Source organism: Sceloporus undulatus, chromosome 5, assembly GCF_019175285.1.
Source record: "Sceloporus undulatus isolate JIND9_A2432 ecotype Alabama chromosome 5, SceUnd_v1.1, whole genome shotgun sequence".
Lineage (NCBI taxonomy): Eukaryota > Metazoa > Chordata > Lepidosauria > Squamata > Phrynosomatidae > Sceloporus > Sceloporus undulatus.
Window position 1 is genome coordinate 76,121,246 of NC_056526.1, and position 14,953 is coordinate 76,136,198.

A 14,953-nucleotide genomic window follows, 5' to 3' on the forward strand; every position below is an offset into this window, starting at 1 on the left:
TACAGAATAATAATAATAATAATAATAATAATAATAATAATAATAATAATAATAATAATATAATTTATTTATTTGTATCCCGCCCCTCTGAGAACAATCGGGGCGGCTAACAAAGTTAAAAATATAAAACATATAAAATCCCTGGTACCCTCCCCTCCTTAAAAAAGTATTAAATCCAATGCAATATTTAAAAAACAGAACAAAAAACAACAAACAAACAAACATACAAGTTAAAAACTGACCAGAAGGTCAACAGAATTAAAACAGTTTGATACTAATTTAACTGCTATGATCTATCCTACAGAATTCTGGGATTTGTAATTTTTAGGGCTCTTTCACAGACCAGGCTGAATACCTCACCAAACTCCAAATCCCAGGCTTCTTTGGGATAGAGTCATGGTAGTTAAAGTGGTGTCAAGCTGCTTTAATTCAGCAGTGTGGATACATCCTTTTGTTATATTTGTTAAATAAATCATCACTTAACTCCAGGAAATCATTCTATATTTTACATAAAGGCATTAGTCTTTTAACAGAGTCAGAGAAAATTTACATTATGATCTTTTATGAGAATTGCAGGACTTGATGCATGAAGCATACAGTAAAAAAAGACTGGCTTCCTAAGAGCAGATAAAATTCTGAAATCATCCAAAATCCACTACTTTGCATATTGTGACAGCAAGATGATCATGATGAGAACAGCTTCTCAGATAGAAAGTAGTGGAAGCCCTAATGCAGCACCAATATGTTCTTTTTCTATTATTTGAACAATAAATATGGAACAACTGAAACTCAAAGAGTCATTTCAGGGCACCAGGAAAGTACCGAACATTCTCTTCATCTGAAGACAGATAAACTAAATTGTTCAGAAAAGCTTTTTTTCCCAATACTTAGCCAAGCTAGTTGATGGAGTCTCCTTGTTTGTGAATAAAATAAAAGAAGGTCCAACATCAAAAAATGTGCCTTTCTTATCTAGTCCTTTAACTCTGGCACTACACCCCTGTGGAATCTCTTACTGATCTACAGTAGATCTACTAGTTATAGTGATTTTGCTCTACATTTCACTTGTCACTGATTTAAACTATCTCCTGTGACTTGTTGAGCTATTCCATTTGTACTGCAGGGAGACACACATGTCTGGAGTACCTCCTATGGGGAATTTCCCATTGGTCAAATTAATACAAAATAAAATTCCTTCTTTCAAACACTGATAGAAATGTTATTGAAAGAGTGGTTTCTTTTATCTTTATGGTAACATGTCAAAGTGATTTTCTTCACAAGATTTTAATGACAAATGACAAATATTTTTATTAATGCATTATTTTTGTAATCAAAAAGTTATGAAAGTTATAGTGATGGTCTGGTGACTGGTGCTAATCCCCGAGTCATCTCTTACAGGGAACTTCTAGGGGTGTGTCCCTACTATGATTTAAAACAAATCACTGGTTGGATTATATGATTGTCATTCCCATTAGACTGATTTCTATTACGATAAAGCGAGGCAAATGCAAAAAAAACCTGTTTCCCCAGACATCAGTTTCCTAGTAGTTCTTTTGAAAAGAATTAATTCTGAAGCGTGTTCAACAAGTGGAAATGACAGATCTGAATCACATCATTCTGGAGGAGAGGGACTAATGGCAGAGGGGTGTTTACCATCCTTCCTCAGTTTTTGGTAGATCCCCCCCCCCCAGTGCTGTCTTTGTGCTTGTGGTCTGACCTATGGGCACATGAAAATAAAATTGATAGAAGATTCAATTCATTGATTTTGCAGCTACTTGTGATCAGTGAGGCAAGTAGTTGCAAAACCATTGAATCAAATCTTCTATCAATTTTTTTAAATTCATGGGATTGCTATAAGTCAACAAGTGACTTGAAGGCACATATGCGCACACACAGCTATTGCCAGATGAATATCTTACAGGCACAACAACATGGGCCAGTGAAAATAGTTGGCAGCTATAGATCTTGGTAATGCACACTTCTCTTTTCAAAGTATGAACCTATCTCATGTCTCTTATTTCCTCCTCAGAGTGAAGAACGCTCAGTCTTTGCATTGATGAAGGAAAGCAAAGAATTTAGCAGAATTTCCAACTCTACATCAACCTTCTCAGGCGACTGGAACACTTTCCCATTGCAAACTGGTATTTTTGTGAATAGTTCTCACATACCAGCAATCCTTATTGACTTCAGCAAGTCTACCCATAAGATCATGTTTTTACAGAGCAAATTCCATCATAGAATGAGAATTCTTCAATGTGGTGCCTTCTAGATGTGTAATGACTACAAACCCCATCATCTCCATCCCTGAATGGAAAAAAAAACCACCACTCTTGTCAATTTGTTCTTAAGTGCCCTTTAGATGTTGTAGCATGTACTGTAAGAGCTGGTTCTTCATGGTTTCATCCCACGGTGTGCTCCTGCAAGCACCTGAAGGCCTGCAACTTCTATCGTGTAAGGATAGCCTAGATCTTTCTGTAGAATGAACAGCACTCTCTCTCTCACCTAATGGGTTGTCAACGCAAAGGGAAAGAGGTCTGCAATCATCTCTGACCACATAGTTGTTGTGTACTTTGTAGCAATGCCATGGGTGGAGTCAATGGGGAAGCAGCTCCTTAGTGGTACTGTTATGTGTAAGATGTACTTAAGAGATGCCACTGTGTACAGTTGCTCAGTATGCTGAGCCTTGCTTTTGAAGAGCATTTCATTTATAATATGTCTGTTTTGTAAAAACCTTAGGTCGTCCATGGAGTTGCTGATACATTTTGTATCAACTTAAAAAAATGTTCTTTTTGTAGTGCTTTTCTATGATTTGATACTTTTTAAAAAAACTTTTATGAACAGAAATCTAAACCTCAGTTCAAATCTTAAGCGTACTGACCAGGAAACGAGTTCAGTTCAATTCTCTTGGGACTCATGTTTAATTAAGGGTGTTCATTCTTTGTTCTTATCCACAAATCAGTGAGAGTCTGTTACAGATGTACTTGTGATGGTCCTAGCATCTAAGCTACTCTTTTAAGGTCCCTGATACCAGTACCTTCCAGTGCCCAGAAATATTGTGCCATTCTGCAGTGACTACATGCCATCTTGGTCTTTTGCCCATCCTTCCGCCTTAAATCCAAATTAGAATCCTGCTGTCTGTGTTTTGTGAAGGGGAGGCAGAGAAGCAAAAATCAGTGAAAGTAAGGAGAATGAAGTCCAATATAAACAATACCTCAGAACATTTTAAAATTATTGGCACACCTTCTTTGGGCAAAACAGCATTGTGATCCATGTGTGGCCCAAGGGCTGCATGTTTTTCACTCCTGCCTTGTACTCAAACTAATTTTCCTTCCAGAAACAAATTAGGCTGTAGTCCTATACACATTTATAGGGGAATATGTACCATTCAACATAATAGAACTTATTTTTGAGTATACATGAGCAGGAGGGCTGGGCTGGAAGGCCCTCTGTGATTCTATGATTTGTTGTTGTTGCTGTTGGGTGTCTTCAAGTCATTTCTGACTTATGGTGACACTAAGAGAAAGCTGTCATTGGGTTTCTTGGCAAGATTTCTTCAGATGGGACTTGCCATTACTTTTCTCTGAGGCAAAGAAAGTGACATTTGCCCAAAGTTACAGAACTCGCAGAGGTGTGCATAGATACAATTCCATGCAAAAAAATGCAAAAAAAAGTGTGAACTACTAAACTGGAATGCGTGAGTGAGATTATTTGCATAGTCACACTAAAAAAAAAGTCTCAATAACCCCTCAGTCCAACACAAACCACTACTTTACACTGGCTCTCTATGATAGGATTGCACAGTTTATAACTTTCTTGAGTTAATGTGACCTAATCTAATGTAACATAATAATATGCAGGGACTCTATTTTATTTAGGACTTTCTCCCCATAAAATTGGAGAGTCAAGGAAAGGAAAAGAAAGAATGGTAGCAACATATTGAATTTGGTCAATATTTTAGAAACGATCTTTGGATAAGTGTGGTAGCAGTGAGATGCAAAAAGCGGGGGTCAGCAAGGTGGAAAGATGGCAGAAAGATGGTATCAGAGATAAATATAGGGACACTTTAAGAACAACTTAGAAAAATTGCACTTTGGACTACAACTGGCTGCAGTCCATTTGACTGTATCTGTGGCATGGGCATGTCTATGCTAGCCAGGGGATTGTGGGCCAAGAAAGTAACTTTTACAAAGTCTGGATTTAAGGTAATATGGATGCCAGGGAAATAATTTCTAGCTGTGACAAAGTATCCAAATGGGGGAGATTAGCGTGTGAGAATGATTTTTATTAGAAATCTGAAGGATTTTTTTTAAAAAAAATCTTTTATGTACCACTGCCATTATTTACACTTACAAATGACAATCATACCATGAACTCTACAAAAATACAAATGTTTGTCATTTCTTTCTTTCTGTGCAGTCCAAATTCCTGTCAAACATTCTTTATTTCTGATGTGTAGCAAGGAGTGAATGTTAATAGGCATGAAAATGGCAGAGACTGAAACCATGTGGGAATAGTTAATTTACTCAGGGAGATGTTTACATAGGGGCCTAGAAAGGATGAAAGCAGATGAAGAGTATGAGCGTCCTAGCAACAAAGAAGTCTCTTCCATCTGTATGAAATTTCGTCTCCATTGTTTCAGAGGGCACATTTTGGAGAAATGTGTAAAATCTATGGCATATTGATGCTGTTGAAACACATGTTGCCTTGTTCTTATGGAAACTGAATGTTTAAATATGAGTGGACAAAATTTACATGTACTGATGTTGCTTATGAAGAGGTGGACCCAATGCTGCACCTAGGCTGTTGACTGGGGCTGGTTGAAGTCTCCTTTTGAAACAACGTAGCTGGTTACCCATCCGCTTCCAAGCATAATTCAAAGTGCTGGACCCTGCATGGAACTTATCTCCTGATATAAGTGGGCCCAAGCTGAAAGATCTTTCCAGGAGGACTCTCTCTCAGTCCATCAATTTCACAGGTGCAGTTGGTGAGGACATGGGAAGAGAGCCTTCTCAGCGTCTGCTCAGTGGGTGCATCTGCACTGTAGAAAGAATGCAGTATGACACCACTGTAAGTGTTGTAACTCCATCCTATGGAATCCTGGGATCTATACTTTTACAAAATGTGTACCCTTCTCTGCCAAAGAGTGCTGGTGCCTCACCAAACTACAGATGCCAGGATTCTGTAGGATGCAGCCATGGCTCTTAAAGTGGTATCAAACTGCATTGTTTCTATAGTGTAGATGCACCTCCAGAATGTAGAAGTTTCTTTTATGGGAAGTTTGGTTAGCCCCTTCCCTGCTCTTTTTCCACCAACAGAATAAGACCTTTTTGTTTAGGCAGGCTTTGACTGATTTTAGTGCTATGGCAAAGTCATGTTCAAAGAGGTGTCCATTTTATTTTGTATGTTTTTAATTATACTTCAAATGTATTTTAAAACTATTTTAAACTATGCATTATTAATAGAATTGATGTTTAATTTTGTATACCTTTTGTAATAGTATATTTGAGCTAAAATTTTATTTAAAATTTTGTAAAGTGCCTTGGGTTCTTTGGCAGAGAAAGATGGTATATAAATGGAATGAATGACTGAGAGATGAATAAATAGACCTATCTCTTGACATGTGACAGCATGAATTGGAAAACGCCGACAACTGATTTTCATAAAACACTAAACTGGACAGAAAGAAAGGGGATGTGCTGAAGTGCAAGCAGAAGGAAGGCAACTGCACAGTGCAACAGAAATAGAAAAATAGGTAAAGCCAAGAGTTATAAGACAGGTCATTTACAATTTGATTCTTATCTTGTGAGGTTTAACACTGACCTGAAATCAGGTGTGGATGAGGGCAGGACTGGGTTGAGGGTACACAGATTCCCATTGTGACTTTGAATGCTAGATGGTTAGGTTTGTAAACTAGAGTTTTCAAAAGTTACTAAAGCAGAATGGGAGAGAGTCAAAATAAAGGGGCATTGCCTCTGCAAATAAGAATTCTGTCCCTCCCCCATGAAATTTTCTTTCAGTCCAAAATTTCTGGCAGTCACTTAACATCTCAGGCCAGCATTTATAAATACAGAAAAGGGGTATGCAAAGTTACCGTGTTAACACAGCAAAGATAAGAGTTCGAAAATGTGAATGATTTTCCATGTCTCACACTCTGCACTGCTTGATATATGGGGAATGCAGATTGTAGGGGCAGAATTCATATTTTGGGAGCAGTGCCCTTATTTTGTAACACATACCCCCGGTAGATGCACTCTAACAGAACCCTGGAAAGCTATTTGGGCTACACTTCTCAAAATCTCTCAAGATAGCACGGTCCCAGGGATTCTGGGACCTATAGTCCAAAAACACATTTTGCAAGCTCTGTTTTAAATAGGTTTGAGGGTGTCGGGGAGAGGCTACAAACATAGAACAAAGCTCTCCTCTTCAGGTGTTTTCCCTCAATATTTGCTTGGTAGCAGTGTTGGTGGGGCTTGTGGATGTGATCCCATTTCTCTCCTTGAACAATTGTTCATCACGTAAGATTCACCATCTAAGCAGCATACTCTTCAACATTTCACAGATGAAAATTGGATCATGTGGCCGAGCAATTTCTGTGATCAAGATGGCAAAAATGAAGATAAACATATACAAGCTAGGAGCAGGTGGTGCAGTTTGCTTTTGTCTGAATTTACAGAGAAGTGCAAGAATCCACCCCTTCCTGTCTTCTTCTGCCTACTGAATTAATTGGTTGCAAACTACTTTTGTATTTTGAACTCCTTTCGTAGTTCGGTAAAAAGAGTACCCAGCTTGTTGGGGGCAACTGGCTTACAGACTGTAAACTGCTTAGGGAGTGCTGAGCACACTGAGAAGCGGTATAGAAATGTACATGCTATTGCTATGCTAAGGCTAAAACATGACAATGAAGAGGAGCAGCATGGAGACCAGGCCTTCCTGGTGTTTCCCTGGCTCAGTGGCATCACTTGTGTGTGTGGTGGTACAACCCACACTGGGTGACACCCCAGAAGTTGGCCCTCCCCAATCTGGGTGTGTGTGTGTGTGCTTCCTGAGGAGAATGATGCTGGGGCCCTGAAGGAGAGGGCCAAGTGTGGCCCTTCCAGCCTGGGAGAGCAGCCCGCAGAAAGTGCTGCCTCATTTTGAGTTCAGAAGCTCTGCCCCCTAAACGGGATGGCACTAGGGGGCAGGGACACCACTGCTCTGACCTCCCCTCCCAGAACATGGATGAGATAGCCATTGAACTCACCGGGCTGTGCTTCCCATGCCTATGTGAATATTTATTTGCTGGTGGATGTAGAGCCATCATGTCCATTATGAGAAGGTGAGACTCATACCTTGTGTACATTTCATTTAATTATGCTGACCACTCTCATTATACACAAGTCAATCCAACTCAAAATGTCTGTCAAGGGGTCTGTAAGAGACTTGCCTTAAAGCACTAGGATAAAGATTTAAGTGACTAAACTATGGACCCTATTGCATGGGGTTAAAAGAGAGGCAGCCAGTTCCTATCACATATAAATCACCACCAAATCAATGTGAAGTCAAAGGCTTTCATGACTGGCATCCATAGTTTCTTGTGGATTTTTTGGGCTATGTGGCCATGTTCTAGAATATCCCTGATGTTATGCCAGCATCTGTGGCTGGCATATATGTGTGATAGGAACTGGCTGCCTCCTGAATTAGCACTGGATTCAGGAAAAGTAAGCCGCTCTTTTAACTCCATGCAATAGGGTCATATATTTGGTAGCATGTTTGCTGAAGTGCTTATTGTAACTGTTCAGTTATAGTGTAGCTGTGAACACAGGAACCTGGCTTACAAGCAGACCTCTTCTACTCTGGCCAACAGTGGTTTTCCAAGGTCTTGTATTGTGTCTGATAGTTCCTTCTGAGAAGAATACAGATATTTGAAATCTGCTGGAAAATTGGATAAACGTATTGTAAATAAACCTTCTTCCAGTTAATTTTCAAAGATCCTCTTTTCAAAGGCACAAAGCAACACATGTGACACTTCCATGCTTAATTTATGAGTTTCCCTCACATTTGGAATGCTTTGACATCTCTTTCTGTGGAAATTCAAGTCCAGATGGCCCAAGTTTAAACCCAACTCAGCAGTGATGTTAGAGCGCATTCTCATATATGATTGCCAACTCACACCCTACCCCTCAAAAATACCTCCAGCAACACAAAACTCCTGCTTTTATACTGTAGAGTATGAAATGCAGAAAATTATAGCTGAAACTCCCCCTGACCCCTACTATGGAGATAAGTGTGAGCTGCTGATGACTGCAAAGCATTAAGCAGCACAGGAGTGAGGGTTAGCAATAACAACAATTGGCAACCATTCATGCCTTCTTAGGAAGGTTGCATCGATCAACTCTCTCTCTGTGTGTGAAAAAGCTTTTTTAGAGTAAGTTGCAGATTTGGTAAGGAAGGATTTTCACTAGGACTGTGGTGTTGAAGTAAAGGGTTAACCCACTCTCCACCCCACAGTAGATTGGTCCCAATCCACTTTGCCTCCCTAAGTGCAGCCCACGCACACAAAAGATGCAAATAAAAACCATGCACTTCACATAAGACATATTTTGGCCCTGAGGCAACACAGCATGAAACACTCCTCTTTCACTCTTGCTTCATTATTACACTGTAACTTGAGTCACTGGATGATCTGGCTTGTGTGTTTATTACCCATCGTCACATCACGAAATCCAAAATGTTGATCTGATGGCATGTCTGTAGACTTCCTGAATGGATAATCAAATCCAGAACCACCATTACATTAAATGCTCATTAAAAGTCTTAAAAACAGCAGGTTTCCCCTACAGCATCCTAATTTCCTACATCAGAAAGGGGTGAGGTTCAAGGCAAAGAATGTGGCTTGCTTTGGGTTATAATTTGTAACAGAGCTGCAAATCCACTGGTCACCTCTCTTCAGCACTTGTGAAGAAGTGATAGGTAAAGCAAATACAGTTATTTCTTCAAGCAAAGCCATAATTTTTTCCCTTGAGGTGACCAGAAGTGATGCAATATCACTTCTGGTTCCAATTATAAATGATGATGATAATAACAACACCAGTACCAACTGTTGACTAAAATCTGATTTTTTTTCCTTTTAGGCTTTATTGTTTAGGCTTTTTGTGGGTATGCATGAGGGGCAAACAGAACATGATCACTCATATTTTGTGATGATTTGGGGAGTTACTAAGGCTGAAAAATCTTTTACTTTTGGGCTGGTGGTGGTTGTGGGAGTTTCACTACTTTCCTGAAAATACGCAGTGAAGAGCCAGACTCTGCATGTGGTCCAGGCTGTCTTACACCAAGTGACCTCTGTGTACTCTGCAGCTCTGGAATCTCTTTACATGCATAATTGTAGCCATGCTTTTTCTAATCATTTAAAAATGTGTCTCAAATTATCATGCTCGCATATGTGCTTTCACAACTTGAGACGGTTATGAAAAACTGGTTTCTGAGAAGCTCTCATACATTCAGTAACAGCGTTCCTGTCTAGCTGTGTACTACAAGGATACATTTTCAAGTAGATGTTTATTGTGAGCTAAGTCATGATTTTGTCTGTGGAAATAAACAATATGGAATAGACATCTTCCCCAAATTAAACAACTTGTTTGGACACAGGCAGTCTAGTCTTTGCCTATGAACTCTTTCAAAGTATGAACTTGCTGAAAAAATCCAGGGCCAAAAACACACACACCTTGGTCTGAAGCCATCGTAGTGTGTTTGGTGCTCAGTAAGGAGAAACATTCTCTTTCATGGGTTACTGAGATTAATATACAATGGGAGGAATAGCTTTTTGTTGGGTTTTCGGGCTATATGGCCATGTTTATTCCTCTTCTAGAATAAACTCTAGGAATAAGCTCTTCTAGAACATGGCCACATAGCCCGAAAAACCCACAACAAACTATGGATGCTGGCCATGAAAACCTTCAACTTCAAAATGTGGGGAATGTTTGAACACCCCAAAAGATACACAGTCTCCTTCAAAGAAATTGAAACTGAACTGAATTATTAATGATTTTCCTAAGTACCACTAGGTGTTACAGTTAGTCATGATCTTAAGTTAGATGCAAAGATAATATTTGTCACGAAATAACCAGATGACCTGTGCAGCTTTTGGGACTCTGTTCAAGGATTAACTGTTGATGGACAACTTTAAGGACACTTCTCTCCCTCTTCAGCATCCTTTACCTTTAGTCCAGACATGGACTGGATAATCCTTGAAGCAGATAATATCTACAAATAGAGAGCTGTGCTCTGATCTTTCTCTCTTTTAAAAAGATTGCCTTCATGAAGTAGGACACATGCCCTTCCACCCCCAAACCTACAATAGATGCAAGCTATGTGTTTTTTGTAGGTGTCCTGCCTCCTCCTATACTACTGACTCCGACTGACCTTACATCTCCTCATGCTCAGTTCCATATGTTCTGGGTTGGAAGCCTGAACTAGACAATATACAGAGGCCTTGTTTCCATTTATGGAGAATTTGGTGCCTGATTTGAATTGATGAATCAGTGCAAAAATAGTTCCTGGTTCCCACTATGTTTGTGCAGATTCTACCAATTCGGATTAGGTACCTTTGCCTCTCCTAGCCCTGACCGTCCCCAGCCCAGCCTCCTTACCGGCTTCTTCTGGCCTCCTTTAGCCTCTAACTGCTTCCCCAGCTTCCTTGTGGCCCCCTTCTATTCCCTACAGCTGGGGAAGCTTTCAGAGAAGCCTACCCGGCTTCTTTGTGACTTCCTTCCCAGCTTCCCCCCAAACTTCTTATGTTCCCCATGCCCAGGGAAGGTGGGAAGGAGGATGCAGGAAGGCCGAAGGGAAGCCAGTTGCCCAGGTACGGAGAGGCAGGGAGGCCGGTGATGGGGAGATGGCCTGGGCCATTGCAGCTTCCCACCCTGGTCACTGGCAGTGGAATCAAATCTGTCCCGCCTAGTTCCCACTTGGGCTGGGGTGGATTCAAATCTGCCTGTGATTTGAAAATAAATTGATTCATTAAAAAAAACACCCCATTTTACTAGCGTCTTTTTGACGTGGGTTAAATGGGTAAAAAACATGCCCCCCCTTTCCGTATCACTTCAGCAATTCAAATTAAGTGGAAACCATAGTGGTTTAAATGGATCATTTCAAATCACGATCCAGTTTAAACCATAGTGGGAAGATGACAAAGGCTAAATTGCAGTGAAAGCTAATGCCTTTATGCAAAGTTGATGTGAATGGCCTCTTGTTCCGTCTCTGGCACCATGTGCTTGACTACATCCCAGTTCTTCTGGATAAGCAGATTCAGGCACCAACATACATTTCCCGCAAATCCTCATTTTTCTGCTTATTTGTGATAACAATCCCCCCCCACCCGGCACACACTTCTAAAGATGAAAGCCCATATCTAACCCTGGCAATGGATTGCTCCTCTCTTGTCCTCATGATTTACTCACATTCCATGGCTGCTGCTATAATGACTCTTGTAAGCTCTATTGCTTAATAAAAGTACAATAGGTGGTATTTTGCATAGAACTAAGTGCTAGAATATATCATTCAATGGCAGCTTGCATTTAGTCTTCAGTGTCATTTACCATAGGGAAAATGTGTCATGCTATTAGTTCACTGTGTCACTAGATAATTATTTCCTTAAATTATGCAAAATACTATTTGGTTTGGAACGAGTCACCTCTCTCTGCCCTTTCAATCAGTTTTGATGTCTTGTTTGTTTCTGAGAACCCAAGACCAGAAGTATTTGCATATCTTTGAATCAAGTTTAAACATTTAACAGGAATCAACATAAGGACAATTTTTTTTAGAACTGTGTGGAAGTTGATGAATCTATTGTGCATATTCAAGAGATTCGGGGTGCATCAAGACTGTAGAGATACTGCAGTTTGACACCATTTTAACTGCCATGGCTTCATCCTACAGAATTCTGGGATTTATAGTTTTGTGAGGCAACAGCACTCTTTGGCAGAAAAGGCTAAGTAACTTGTAAAACCACAAATGCTAGGATTCCATAGAATGGAGTTACATCACTTAAAGTGATGTCAAATTGTATTTTTACTTCTATATTGTAGACACACCTGCAGAGGAGAATGATAGCAAGGAGAGGAAGAAGTTGCTCCTACTACATTGCTCCTACTACCTTGATGCATGCAGCAACCCTCAGCTAGATCTAGATAGCTTTCACCTTTGGATGAGTGAAGATGACATCCAATTCTCTGCTGTCAAAGCAAGGGCCACCATCACTATAATTACAGCGCTCTAGAAATAAAGTTTAATAATAATAATAATAATAATAATAATAATTCCTTTTCCCAAGAATTATTTAATTTTCCTATTGGTACCAGGCACTACTGACAAGAAATGCAAATGCTGGAAGGGAGGAACACATAGCCAGAAGGAAAGCAGTCAAATCAGTCATGAGATGCCAACATTCCAGAGATGCCTACTGTAGCCATATAAACATTTGGAGAATGCCATTGCCAAGAGCATTTTGGAGGGCCAAACTAGGGAAGCTTATCAGCTCATCAGAAGGAGAATATGAAAATATGATCCCCTCGGTGAACTACTAAACTGATAATACATTCTAGGCACATCATGTGAACATTCTTTTTGAGGAATATGAAACCATGTTGGCTGAGGGATTCTTAGAGCTGTAGACCCCAAAAGTAACTTGTCCACATTCTCATTGCAGGGAGCACGATTTAAAGCCTTCTGACTCATCAGGATATGGACATACTGTAAAAAGTAGAAAATAAAAATAAATTAAAGGTTTCAAAGAGAGCAATGTGAAAACACTGTCTTTGTCAGCTCTTGTTCATAATAAGGTAATATTATGTTGCCAACATATTGTAAGACATGGGGAGAGTGGTGACAAAATATTATTTCATTGAAGGCTTTCTTTTTTTAAAAATAGCTCTTCTTGCTGACACTGGAAAAGCATGTCAAAGGGGCTATACAGACCACCCCTTTGGGGGCAGTTTGCAGCCGCCCCTTTAATGGCTAGATCGGGGCTGCGGCAGCCTCATGCCATGACCTCAATCCAGCCTCCAGAGAGTGCAAAAAGGAGCTGCAGGAAGTAGCTCCTTTTTGCATCCTCTGAGGGGTGCCATAGCCACCACTGTACAGCTTTACAATATCCCTTCAGTGCTGTATCATGTGGATGCAGCACTGGAGGGGCGTCATCATGGTGCATGCCGTGTAGACCGGTGTGCACAAAAGTGGCACCCTGGGGGCAGGGTTAGGGTGTCCATTGTGTGAATGCTATGCCCTAACCCGACCCACAGGCCGGCACAAAATACTGGTCTGTCAAACCTCTAACTTGAGTATATGTCTGGACATCATGGTCAGGGTCCAAGTTACTTGAAATTACTTGAAGGACTGTAACTCCCTTTATGAGCCCATTAGCAAGGACGTAGCCAGGGGGGGGGTTTGGGGGGTCGGAACCCCCCCTATCAGGCCCTGGGGGCATTCAAGCTCCTTCCTCCCCCCTCCCCTCCATTAAAACCACTGCGAGGGAACAGAGGAAAGACAAAACAAAAGTTCCTCTTTTCCCTCTCCGTGGCTTTAATGGAGGGAGGAGGGAGGAGGAAGAGAGGGAGGGGGAGAGAGACAGAGAGAGAGAGAGAGAGAGAGAGAGAGAGAGAGAGAGGGAGTACCTATGATTCGCTTTCGTTTCCTTCAGAGTCCTGCTTCCTCCTCCTTCCCCGCCTTCCTCCCTCAGGGAGAACTGAAGAAAAGAAGGAAAAGGTGACTTCTAACTTTTAGCTGTTATATCCATGTGCAATTTAGTATAATAATAATAATAATATCCCTTACCCAAAGTGTTGAGGATTAGATGTATTTTGGATTTTGGAGTTTTTCAGATTTGGGTATATTTATATACAGTATTATGTCTAATGGGAAATTATACTGGGAGATGGGATCCATGTATGTTTCATATGCATCTCATAGACATAGACTGAAGGTAATTGAATGCACAATATTTTTAAAATAATGTTGTGCTTCAGCAAAACCCTGAGACCACTATGCCGCCTTGTATAATTCAATAATTCAGTCATTGATCTAAACCTTCAGGATTTCCAAGTTTCCTTGAGTTGGGGGTCAGACCAGATGCTCTCAGGGTCAGTTTGGGGTTTTGGAAGTCCAGAGAAAGGAGACTCAGGCTCTACTCTGGACATTTCTCCTGAGAATGGACTCAGGTTTTCAAAAACAGTCATTTCTGGATTTTTGCAACAACAAAAAAGAGGTGGGTCTGTGATGCAAAAAGGCAAGAGGCTTCCTTCCAGCCTTGTTTTTTCTCTTTTTTAAAAGACAAATAGAATAAAATACAGTTAGCTGGCCCTTTTTCAGCATGTCAATGAGGATGCTTTGATGGAGAGTTCCTGCATGGCAGAATGGGGTTGGACTGGGTGGCCCTTCATGGGGTCTCTTCTAACTCTATGTTTTTATGATTAATTAATTAATATATGGAATCAATCTAAGATGATGAATCGTGGCTGTGGAGTCCTATGGCCCTGCTCCAGGCAATGCTAGACTGCAGGCCCCATCATCCAGCAGCACCACAGACTGCTGGGAACTGCAGTTTAATAAGGCTGCACACTGCAGAAATAATCCAGTGCGACACTGCTTTAATGCTATGGAAAATCCTGCGATTTCCTGACAAAGAATGCTAAATGTCTCTCAAAACTACAATATCCAGATATTGTTGTTGTTGTTATTTTCTTATATCCCGCCTTTCTCCCAATATACAGACTCAAGGTGGTGATTTTCCATAGCATTAATCTATAGTATATCTTTCTACAATGTAGATGGACACCTCCATTACATAATTTGTTGGGGATGCTTTGACTGGGAGTTCCTGCATGGCAGAATGGGGTTGGACTGGATGGCCCTTCTAGGGGTCTCTTCCAACTCTATGATTCCATGATTCTGTAGCACTCTGAGCCTACTGTGATTTTAATAG

At 40.5% G+C, this 14,953-nt stretch overlaps 1 protein-coding gene across 1 annotated transcript in view; it reads left to right on the plus strand.

Moving 5' to 3' along the window:
- Positions 1 to 5,079, plus strand: part of IL17REL (interleukin 17 receptor E like) — a 61,182-nt gene extending 56,103 nt beyond the window's left edge. Inside the window, exon 18 of the mRNA XM_042466590.1 lies at positions 2,027 to 5,079. Coding sequence (XP_042322524.1) covers positions 2,027 to 2,054 — 28 coding nt within the window. The 3' untranslated portion in view covers positions 2,055 to 5,079. The remainder of the gene's footprint in view (positions 1 to 2,026) is intronic.
- The last annotated feature ends 9,874 nt before the right edge of the window (positions 5,080 to 14,953 follow it).